Genomic DNA, 12,103 nt, shown 5'->3' on the forward strand with positions numbered 1-12,103 from the left:
GTTTGATTTGTGAGTTATGTCAACAACAGACAAATTAAAGTTTATCAAAATATTTAAAAGCTTTTAAAATAAAAATATGGCAATAATCGAATCATCAGAAATAAATACGCCCGTCATATTTCCTTCTGGTTTACAGTCATGCAGCGCAGGGAAATACATGGGAGTATTGAAAGAGCAGTTGTTCGGAATGGGATAGGCAAATAGATTTGATGAGAAGAGAGATAGGGCTTCTTGTGATGACAGAGCAACAGTCAGTCAGCAGATAGGGGAAGTAGCCAGCAGTAGGCAGACGTTTTCTGACACAGATACACAGACGCAAACAAAAATACATTTGGTTCAGTTAGCCTGTGAGAACATTTTGGTGAGAACCTTTTTTACTCGTTGACTATGGTGAGTACGTTTTTCCTGCTTTTCTTCCTGAGTTATCCGCGTAAATGCTTTGTAGGTCGTCTCACAGATTTTTTAATTGTGGATATTGTGAGGCTTAATTTAGTCCCAGACCAATTGAATTAAAGATGAATGAAATTTGGTCCGTTTTCTGAAACCAGTTGGTGAACCCATAATGCAGGAGTTTTTCCGTACATAAGATGAAAAATCAGCAAAGTGATTTTTAGTCATGGTCATCTTGTTCTTCTTAAAGTGGTTCTATTATGCTTTTTCACGTTTTCAACTTTATTTATCTATTAAAAGAGATGTCGCTATCCGCTTTGAAACTACTTTGTGTAACACACAGATATTGCGAAAGTGTCTGTGAAGCTAGTTTACAACATTGCATCTGAAATATATAAGACAAATTAAAACAGGTGTTCTACATTTTTATGTCTGACTCAAACTCAAAGTGATAGGACAAAACTGATAGAAAATTGTTTGTGTTCACATCTGAGAAAGTGAAGCTCACTGTTAGGGTAAGGCCCGCCATTTCCGAAACACACTGTCAATGATGTGACCAATCACAAAAGAATTGGTTAGCTGGACCAATCAGAGGAAGGGGGGAGTTTCAAAGACTATAACTAAACAGAGCCAGACAATTTTTTATAGAATGTCTTAAAATGATGGCCTTTTTTTAATAATCAAGGATGAAACCCTATTCTAGTAGTTCCCAAAAACAAAATCATTCTACCCTTTTTGATAGCTTAACCAGAAAGTTCCCTCTGGTTTTGACCAGGTGAACAAGATGACTATTCCAGTTCATCAGCACCAAACCAGCATATGCCAGCTGGGACAAACATTCAAATTTATGTTGGTCAGAAATGGTCTTTTCAGCAGGGTTAAAGCATTCGTTTTTGCTTAGCTAATACAAAACCAGTTCCTCTAAACACTTCAGTATTTCTTAATTCTTCTGACATTTCGTTTTTTATCAAGATCTCTTTTCCTCTACTCTATGCTATTTTAATCTATAGATACACTGTAAACGTTTTTGCTGTAGTTATGCAGCTACTTGCCAGTAACTTACTGTAGATTTATACATATATAATTTTTTGGCAATAAAGATAAATTAATATCAAACATTAACAAGTCTTTGTCTTTACAGGAAAAAAACTATAAAATAACTGCCTCATGCAAAGCATTCTGGGAACCATAAATCCACATAAACCTTTTTCAGTTTGTTTCTAATTTTGGTTCCCAGAATGCTTTGCATGAGGCTGTCATCTGTTAGTTTTTTTTTGTGAGAATAAAGACTTTGTAATGTTTCATGATCATTTATCTTTGAACAAACTGTTGCCAGTAAATCACATGAATGTAAATCTACAGTAAGCTACTTTCAAACTGCTGCCAGTAATGCTGTAATTTATACAGATTTTTATTTCACTATAGTGTGCCAAAGAAAAAAGACTTATATCTGGTTTTGCTCTTTGGTCACAACAAACCATTCCTCTTATAGCACATTATTAAAGTGAAACTTTGAACACCTGTTTCAGATTGTATAAGTCACATTCTAGAATCTCCTCATTCACCTTCTCGCTGGTTTTCAATGTCTGTCTGAGAAAAACGCAAAAGCCCATGACAACATGCCAGATCCCATTTTCAAAACGCAGAACGTGTCAGTCACTCTATAAAGAATGAGACTGTGGACCTTTTTGTGAGCCTGCTTTGCGTGTTGGAATAACATTTTCAGTGTTGTTATAGGACGGGTCATCGATAAATACAGAATCTAAATGTATCTCTGTGAACGACCCGTTTTGTGGGCATACACAAATCTTGAAAATGAGAGAAAATGGAGTGCTGGAAAAAGCAGAACACGAGAAAGCATTTCCTCTTTGCTTAACATGTTGCATGTTTTGGGTTACTTGTTTAAGACATAGCTGTTGTGGCATGATGATCAAAATCATTTGCTAAAAGGTTATATAAAAATATTTTTTTTCTATATTCAGTTTCAGTTTTTTTTTTTAAAGTGTTTAACCATCCTGTTTTAATGTTATTCTTTTTGGGTATGTCAGTCTTTCTTGAGTTCCCACAGGTGTGATTCACACATTTAAAGGGACACGATTCTGTCATCCTGTACGCACCCTCTTGTAATTTCAAATCTGTATGACTGTCATTCTTCTGAGAACACAAAATATATTTTAAAGAATGTTGGTAATAGAAAACCCGCAGTACGTTTGGATTTGCATTATACATTCTTCACACCCATTTTTGGTTCAGATATCTTTACAATACATGTTGTTATCTAGTTCATTGGTGCATATATAAATATGGCACTGTTTTAAATAGACTCACTCCACTTTAATGTTCGTTGTCAAGCACTTTGGTTGACCAATGTTGGTTCCTGTGTCTAAGAGTTTCTCTTTTTCACTTAGTAAGTCAACAGCACAGAGTGTACACATAAGTCACATTGTCCAATGCTTATCAGCTCTTCCTGGTGACAACTTTGCCCTGATTCAGACACTGTGTGCCAGCGGTGCATCACACATAATCCAAACCCCCTCATGTTCACCCTTTAGATTCCTATATACTTCAACAGATTGTGAGAGAGAAGTATAGTTTATAGCTGTATTTAGGTAAAACAGTTGGCTACGACATTCTGGACATACAGTTTTGTTGTTGGCAGAATGGGATTTGCATCCAGTTGGGTTACATTTGAATGAAAGCCAACCGACAAACTGGCTTAAACATCTTAAGCTATCTCACAATGGTATTTAAGTACAAGCTCCTTTTATGCATGTATCATAAGTTAGAGTTTAAAAAAAATTTGATTGTGAGAAATATGTGTATTGACTTCCTGATAGCTTTGTTTGAGAAATGCTCTCAGTTCCTGTGTGATCACAGACAGGGCTCATGTTTAGTTGACATCAAACTGCTCTCATGGAAAAAACAGCAATGCTACAACAAAATACAGACCCAGAATCAGAGGTAAAGTTTACTTTTATAGCGATTGTAATCTGTTACATTGTGTCTGCTTTTTGCTTCAATTGTACGATGTGTAAATGTAATCTCTTTCAATGATCAGACAAGTGATGAGCATCATTCCTTTATAGATCAACCGAGAGCATTTATTTGTGTGTAATACAAAGTCGACCAGAGAAAGATAAAATACTTCTTATTGATCCTATTATATAAAACATGACAACCCAGCCATTGAAAGTTCACCTTTAATATAATGTTGATGATATGCATTTTGTAGAAAAATGTGAAAAGTTTAAATTACACAACTACGGTTACTTCACATTTGAGAAATGTCGCCCACATCACTCAAATCACCTCGCAGAAATATTCTTCCTCGTAGTTGGGACTTATTTTCATAGTGCCTTTTTACGAATTGCATTGTAACAAAGTAGTTGTACACGTTATGACCTGTAGTTTTATCGAACGTCAAATATTAAAAGTTTTACAAGATGTGACACACCCAACGAAACTATAGTTGCGTTTACATGAGTGACCTGGTGTGGACCCATTATGGTTACAGTATACCTCAAAAACTGTGTGACACTTTTGAATTTGGCCTCCTATAAAACTGTGTATGCATTTGTGGCAGGCTTACATCACACACTCTTTAGACTTGATCTACACCAGACACGAGCGACACGATGGGACGTTTACAATCTTTTGTCTTCTTTACTGTCTTTTGCCACTTGTGTGCGGCATAAAAAGGGTGTTAGTGCTATTAATAAGTTTTTGCTTTCAAAACAGTACTTTATAAATGATGTTACTCCAAGTTTGTAAAATTGTATTTAGATATTATGCACTCCAAAATATGCCAAGTTGTGTTGTATACCAACCGTTTGGTAAAATATGCACATGTCCAAACCCAGCTAGCGGCCTGCATCCGCTTATTATTTAAAGGGGCCATCTAACAAGCATAAGAACTTAATAATAGAATCAAACGCACACAAAAAACATATCTGTTCCTGACACTTTATTTTCCAATGTACACTTGCAGGACAACAAGTCAAATGTAAAAGCCATGATGGATCGCTTCCAGGCCGGAAGTGCATCCGTAGACTCCAATCCAGGGGTTCGCCCGAAACCTCCAGTTCAGCCCACCTTATCATCAGGCTCATCCGTGCCTCTTAAGAAGCCTGTTGAATCTAGCCTCTCTGGTGGAGCTACAACTACCTCATCACCTAAACCAAACATCTTAAAGAGCACAGTTAACACAGCCAAGAGCGCTCCCGACATGCACAATGCTCCGAAGCCTAAAATGTTTGTTGGTGTGTTTGAAAACGCACAGGAGAATAACAAAGCCAACTTCAAAGTTCCCGTTAAACCTAAACCACCAGACTCAACAAAGGACTCCGAACCGAAGGCTACATTTTCAAAGGTAGCGCTACAGAAGCCTTCCCCAATCAGCATAGCTAATGATTCAAAGGGCCTGAGTCCAAAGCCTCTGACTGCTACCGTAAAGCCACCCTGGGTCAAAGAAACAACAAAAGCTGAAGACAACAGTGGTAGCCCTAATCCTGCCCCTCCAAAAATGCCTTGTGCAATGAAACCAAAAAGCACCGTGGCTCTCATACGGCAACAGCACGAGGAGAGCAGCAACGCAGAGCCTGCTGTAAAATCTACTTCAGTATCTAACGTGAAACCCTCAAGCTTCCGTGTTAAAAATAGCTTCAACAAACCTGAGGAAAGTGTCAAAGAGGGTGTTAAAGCATCGAGCGCACACGAGTCATTCCCAAAGCCAGTGACTTCTCAAAAACCAGCCTTTCCGAAAAAAACTGCAGGACCCCCTGCACAGACCGGGAGTAATGACCCTTCGGCTCCAAAGAAGAAACCTTTACTCAATAGTTTTGCCCTGGGCAAAGCCCCTGCTAAACCCAACAGACCACCCAAAGTCAATCTTGAAAAATACAAGAATGGAACAGAGACTGCAACTGAACGTGAGTACTTGTCTGTCTCCCTATGACAAAGTAGCTTTATTGGTATTATCACATACAGCTTTCTGTAAGGAATCAGTTACCATCTTGGGTACATAACACAAAACAATGCCACAAAAATTGTATGTGAAAGCCACAAAGTATTTTTACACAAAGCAGCCAATTCTTGAAAATGACACGGTAGACATTGGGCCATAGTGGTTTCCGTGGTTTTACTCGTGACTGCTCTGCATTCCTCCGAGACAGTTAGCAAGTGTGCATTGCAAGATATAAAAAAACACCAAAAAGATGACAATTAATGATTAAATATATTTATTTCTTTATCTGTCCGAATAAGATGATAACATTGAACGTTTGGTTACCCTAATGTTTTGTGTTCTTAACACAACATTAATTCACCGAATATATATGCATCATTCTGTGCAAACACTTTAACTGAAGGGTAGCATTTGAAATGTCATCTTTGACAAGTATTTGGGATCAGAAACCAATAACAACATATAAGAAATTCAAAATTTCCGCTCTCAGCTAACTTCCTCGTTTATGTTTGTCTTTTCACTTCAAGCTGAAGTGAGTGAAATAACAAGGAAACAAAATAAAAATGGGAACCAAGTTTTCAGTTTTACTTTGTAATATGGGTAACATTCAGTATGTCACCTAAAAGATCATTATCTTGTCATCTGAATTAGATTAGATTAGATTCAACTTTATTGTCATTACACATATACAAGTACAGTGTAACGAAATGTAGTTTAGATCTAACCAGATGTGCAATTAGAAAGTGCAGGATATACAGTTTGAATAAATACAGAATACAATATTAGGAAATATTATACAGTGGGCATGGACTATAAAAATATTTTACAGTAGGTATGTACTATGAACAATATATACAGATGGCTATATACTATGAACATTATTGTACAGGTGGCTATGAACAGATAATAATTTAGACTAAACAATAGTGCAATAGTGTTTGGTAACCTACCGTACATTCTTCTAAATATATAATTTTGTGTTTAACAAAACAAAGAAATGTAGAAATACGTTTTTCCTACTTTGGTAGTCAATGTTGACCAAGAACTGTTTGGTTACAAGCAAAGAAATGTATACAGATTTGGAACAACTCGAGGGTGAGTAAATGAAGACGGAATTTGTATTTTGGGGGTAAACTTTAAAACACATAAGCACTCATGTCTTATACGATAGTGCAAGCCTTCAGTGTTACTTTCATTTCTGCTAAACTCTCCTAAAGGGATAGTTCACCCGAAAAAGAAACATTCTGTCATCATTTACTCACCCTTATGTAATTTCATACCTGTCTAAATTACTTTGTACACAGAGAAAGATATTTGGAAGAATGTTAATCAGTTACCGGACATCATGGACTACAATTTTCCCAAATTCTTCAAAGTATCTCATTGTGTTCAACAGAACAAAAAATACAATATTTAATTTCCTACAATGGTAGTGGATGATGAAAATTGGTAACATTCTTCCAAATATCTTTCTCTGTGTTCGATGTTTGAAACCACCTGAGGGTGAGTAAACGATGACAGATTTTTCATTTCAACATTTTCTTGCAGCTCCTGCACCAAAGAATGCAACTCCCCCTCCCCCACCAGCCTCTCACCCCAGTAACCAAGCAGTTCCGCCATTGCCCCCTCAACCCAACCCTCCCAGCCTGCCCCCACGACCTTCAGGGCCTCTGTGAGTTATGACATACTTCCCTTCAAGTTAGTCCTGTGATGTCATCATATTTAAACATTTCTTAGTGATTATAATTCACCCTCTTTGTTGTTCACAGAATTCAAGATGAAAATTATGATGATGTGGACTGTGTGAGAGGGGGTAGGTCTACGCTTGCTCATTTATCATATCTGAACCAAAATGATTCAAATCATTCAAATCATTAAATATCTCTTTTTAATCCTTACAGGACAGAAAGTTGACGTAAGTGATCTGAATATTCTAACTGCACACTACATTGGTAGTTAAGGTACAGATGTTCATGTTTGACCTCTTACAGGGAAGCGGAAGTGATGGTGAGATATATGAGGATCTTGATGACACTTGGTAAGCAGTTTAATACTCTAGTATTGCTGACAAATCAAATGATCTACGGGAAATTATGTTTATATTCTATACAATATCAGTTTTTCATTACACAATAGTTGTGGCCAAAATAATTCACCAATAATAAGAAAATGTTAAGCGGGTGCACAAGCACCTCCTACTATATATGCTGGTGCTGAATATTTGCAATATTATCTTATGTTTAATATTTAACACAAAATCAATAATAAAGCTTATTACTGGTTTCGAACACCACTACTGTACACTGTATGTGCAGTTGAGCAACTGATGTATGAATTGTGTGTGCGTTTTGATGAAAATGGTTTACCACAGGTCTGCTGCAGAGTCAAGTCAACCTCAGAAGAAGCAAGAAAAAGAGCAAGAACTAAAAAATCAGAAAGAACGCGAAAAGAAAGAAAAAGAAGCTATTAAAAAGTTTAAAGTAAGCCAACATTATACAGAATATTTGTAAATATATGCAAATTGTACCGTTTGCACACACTTGTTTTTTTTTATTATGCGTTGCCTCCTCGAGCTCCAATGACTGCTTGCGACCTTTTGTGTATATGTGTATTGGATCTCAACATCACTTAAGCATTGGGGTTAAGACGTCAAACATGCAGATGGTTGAAGAAACCCCAAAAAAGTAACTGCACGGAACAAACCAGAGACTCAAAACTATCACAAAACATTACAAACAGTCATTTATTCTTGAGAAGAAACACACGATCTTATAACATTCTTGAACTGGAAGATTATTGGTTTTTTGTCTTGTGGAGAATATGCAAATCTCTCTTTGTTTCTAAAAAAAAGTTTCTTTCTTTAAAAAAAAGTAAATCTATTAGATTCAGCCAGGAGCGTGTAAACTGTATGATCACCATCCACGTGTGCCTTTACAATGATTTTCTTTACATCATGCTGATAAAAAAAACATTTTTGTCTGGTTTGTGTATTCCACAGCTCACATCCCCTCTGCAGGTTATTCATCAGGTCAAAGCTAAGGCAGACTGCAGGGGTGGGAAAAATGACCTCTCCATAAAGAAGGGTGACTCCATTGATATCATCCGAATCAGCGACAACCCAGAAGGCAAATGGCTGGGGAGGGGTCAAGATGGATCTTGTAAGTTTTAATCCAACAGCACCAATTGAGCAGATTCAATTCAAATAAAAGTATTTACACACAAACTAGTTACAGATCACTTCATGATCCTGTTTAAATTCCAATGAAGAAAAAAACACACAGCTTTTTGCATTAAGCTTTACGGTGGGTTACATTTAATAATCTTGTGGGAGGCCTGCCTGAATCTCTAAAGGAATAAGTCAGATTTATAATTCTGTTCAAAAAACATCACCTTTCACCTTTATTTCAGTTGGTTTGGTTAAAACGGAAATGGTCGAGATCAACTTTAGCGTGTTGAAGAATCAAGGCATGTCTTTGCCTGTAAATGAAGAGCTGTATGATGATGTTGGCTCTCAGGATGATCACGGGTAATGACTCAAACAGAACTACCAGTCTTCTCTTATAGTCTCAAATGTTTAGTTGATAATTATACAATTTAGCTGTTCTTATTACTGAGACAGTATATATTCATATTTCAGCAACATGAATGGTCAACGGGGTGAGTTGAAAATATGTAACTCTTTTCCAACAACCAACCAAAACATGGAGGCACGGTTTTAAGGTTAAAGTTTGCGGACTAATTCTGCCCTCTGCTGTTCACAGTTGTTTTACCCCCACCACCAGACGATGTGTATGATGACATAACAGACTCCAATCTTAATCCAATCAGGTACGAGCAACTCAAGTTTTAAATAAATAAATAATAGAAATGATTACGGTTGCATGTGTGTCTATACTGTATGTGCATGGCTGTATTAGTGGGTTTGTTGTTTGGCCACTTTTAATATGGATTTATCTCACCCATACTATATTACTCTGAAACCATAGCACAGCGGATCCCAAGTTTCCCTTAAACCCACGCAACTTCTTGGAGATGCTCAAAATCTCAGTTGAACGGAGGAAAAGCAAAGTCCGCAATAATGAGACATTTTTACATTCGTAAGATGGCCTTAGATAATGTTATTCTTGGGTGTTTTTAATCCTCACCAATCACTGCAATGAGTACAATGGCATCCAGTTGCTCTAACAAAGCAAGCTTTATTCAATCATACTTGAAGTTTTAAGATCAACTGTGAAAATTTCGCCAAATAATTTATTCAAAGACAAAATTTCTCTAACAATATCAATGCTATTCTAATTGTAATCTATAGATATGAATAATTCCTTCCTTCTCTCTCCTTATTACATAATCTTTTAAGAAATTCCTCATCCTCGTTCACAATTTATTTAATCAAGATCGTAATTCATCTGTTTACATCAAATCAGTTGCTTTTGCTCATGAACTATCACACATTTACATACATGTAACTATTTTTCAGCATTCCTCCTCCTCCACAGTTTACACCTGAAGGAAATAAAGGTATTTTTTGCCCTATATCATGGCTTTAAATGAACAGTGACATGAGCACTGACACATCTACACTCACATTTTAGACAATGCTCCAGATGGTGAAATATATGATGATGTTGATCATCCCACCTCCGTCCCTCCACCACCTATCAGGTAAACGGATGTTAATAACATAAAGTATCAACCTTACAATGCACCGCTGTGCATAAGCAACATGTAACCGGTCTGTTTTTATATATTATACAGCTTTCCCCCGACAAAATCAAAGGCGACCAAAGTGCACGATGATCCAAAAAAGCAAAAGAAGTTTGAGAAAGAAGAAAAGGATTTTAGAAAAAAGTTTAAGGTGCACATAATCCGTTTAATAAAGAACGCTCTTATTTATGACAGTTCTTTCTTGAGACGAATATGTGTTATTATTTTTAAAACGAACTCATTTTGAGGAAATAATCTGATATTTATTTATATACACCAGTATGATAGTGAGATTCACGTGCTTCATCAAGTCACAATTGCGAGCAGTAAGAAGGGAAGTGGGAAAGATCTGACCGTGCAGGTTGGTGAGATTTTGGATGTCATCAGCAAATCTGACCCTGACAAATTCATCTGTAGGAACAAGGAAGGCAGATGTAAGTGACATCTATTTTACTTAAAATGTACGTTATTTATTTTAAATGATTAAATAAAGGCTTTGTAAAATTAACTTTCAGTTGGCTATGTCGCAATCAGCAACATCCAACAAGAGTAAGTTACATACATTTCATGTAATTTACTGTTGATGTGTGGAAAGGCGCAAAAACTGATTCATTTTTTATCCACAGCGATGACGTCTATGATGACATTGGAGATGGTATGTAGCAAACTTTTGGACTTTAAAATGAGTTCTTCTTTGTCGTGTGGCTCAGTGGTAAGAGTATGACGCTAGCAACACCATGGGTTTGATCCCAGGGGATTGCACATACTTAGAAATAAATGTATAAGATAAAGCATCTTATACATCATAAAAGCGTCTGCCAAATGCATAAATGTAAATAAATGTAAATGTTGTATCAATAAAAGCGGATAATTATCTGACAGATAAAGGAAATGTGCTTTACATTTTTTCATCTTTACAAAATGATGTCTTTGCAGACTGCATCTATGATAATGACTAAAGATCTTCACGGCACCTCAACTGAACTTCATCTGAGCAGCTTCCTATTTCTGGTCCTAAATTAGTTTTCTTAACACCTGATATTATGTGTATTTATTGTATGGAAACATGCGCATTTGTTGTATTGGATCAACAGAACAACAGTGCTTTCATAATATCATGGCTGTTGAAATTGGTAGCTTGATGTAAAAATAATGGCTTCTAAATCAGGCGGCAAACTGGCCACTTAATAAAGCATTTCATGTAAATGTTCATGTTTTTCTGTAATGATTTCAAGAAAACTAAGCTGCAACTAATGCAAACCCATGCAAATGTATCATTCATGTAATCATATAACGGAGTAAAAAGCAGTATTTTGTAACCAATTATCTTTTTTCATTTTTATGTAAATATTAAATAGATCAAAAATATTGTAGCGTTTTGCCTCATTTTCTAATACTGTACATTTATCAATTCGTTTTTAACTTGGCCTACTTTATATTCAGCCTGATCATGATTCGTTTAAAGTCAAAGCAACTGAATATTAGCTTTAAAAAATTTTTTTTGCCTTAGACACATAAGAAACCATAGCCTAGATAACATGAGCTGAATATTATTACTTTCATAACAATGAAATAAATCGCTATCATTTGTGAGATAATACGTTACACAAGAGTTCACGTCACTTCTGTTTCCTTGGCCACGTTTCAGTCGTTGGATGACAATGACCTGTGAAGTGAACTAGACAGCCTTCTTTAGTGATATTCCGTAAAACACGGACAGTAGTAAAAAGTGTACTGGGTTCACACCAAACGCGAACAATCGTGCTCCACGCTCTTTACCCTGGGAAAAGTTCATTGTTTACACGTAAGTGACATGCAATTCTATCTATACGCTTCGTTGCATTGACTTTGTATGTAATTTACTCATGCAAAACACTTCAGTCGCGTTTGGTGTGAACCCAGAGATACCAACCGCGAAGGTTGAAATTATTTGTCAGATCGCCAGAACTTTTCCCGCAAGTAATAGCGTGGAACGCGATTGTTCGCGTTTGGTGTGAACCCAGCATTAATAAATATATCGCGTTGCAGGAAAGGGGAATTAGGTTG

At 36.5% G+C, this 12,103-nt stretch overlaps 1 protein-coding gene across 5 annotated transcripts; it reads left to right on the forward strand.

The window, feature by feature from the left end:
• Positions 1-260: 260 nt before the first annotated feature.
• fyb1b (FYN binding protein 1 b) lies at positions 261-11,418 on the forward strand. Of its 5 annotated transcripts, none has more exons than XM_079486997.1 (20): positions 318-390; positions 3,228-3,351; positions 4,379-5,318; positions 6,902-7,025; positions 7,123-7,166; positions 7,255-7,268; positions 7,345-7,391; positions 7,725-7,833; positions 8,352-8,511; positions 8,762-8,879; positions 8,991-9,010; positions 9,115-9,181; positions 9,340-9,450; positions 9,831-9,871; positions 9,946-10,015; positions 10,109-10,208; positions 10,338-10,491; positions 10,573-10,606; positions 10,684-10,712; positions 10,994-11,418. In XM_079486997.1, the coding sequence occupies exons 2-20, from the start codon at positions 3,304-3,306 to the stop codon at positions 11,014-11,016; spliced, it is 2,253 nt and encodes a 750-aa protein (XP_079343123.1). In that variant the 5' UTR covers positions 318-390; positions 3,228-3,303; the 3' UTR covers positions 11,017-11,418. The 5 variants fall into 5 exon arrangements, with proteins under 5 accessions (XP_079343125.1, XP_079343126.1, XP_079343123.1 ...); XM_079486998.1 differs by having other exon boundaries at positions 359-390; positions 3,268-3,351; XM_079486999.1 differs by lacking the exon at positions 3,228-3,351 and having other exon boundaries at positions 261-390.
• Positions 11,419-12,103: the final 685 nt, after the last annotated feature.

The sequence above is a fragment of the Barbatula barbatula genome, assembly GCF_947034865.1.
Source record: "Barbatula barbatula genome assembly, chromosome: 22".
NCBI lineage: Eukaryota > Metazoa > Chordata > Actinopteri > Cypriniformes > Nemacheilidae > Barbatula > Barbatula barbatula.

Excerpts from the sequence above, each read along its gene's own strand:
- fyb1b (XM_079486997.1), top strand. The coding sequence starts at position 3,304 with ATGGAAAAAACAGCAATGCTACAACAAAATACAGACCCAGAATCAGAG. Across the intron at positions 5,319-6,901 it reads AACAGAGACTGCAACTGAAC|CTCCTGCACCAAAGAATGCA; the intron begins GTGAGTACTTGT and ends ATTTTCTTGCAG. Across the intron at positions 9,011-9,114 it reads CAACATGAATGGTCAACGGG|TTGTTTTACCCCCACCACCA; the intron begins GTGAGTTGAAAA and ends TGCTGTTCACAG.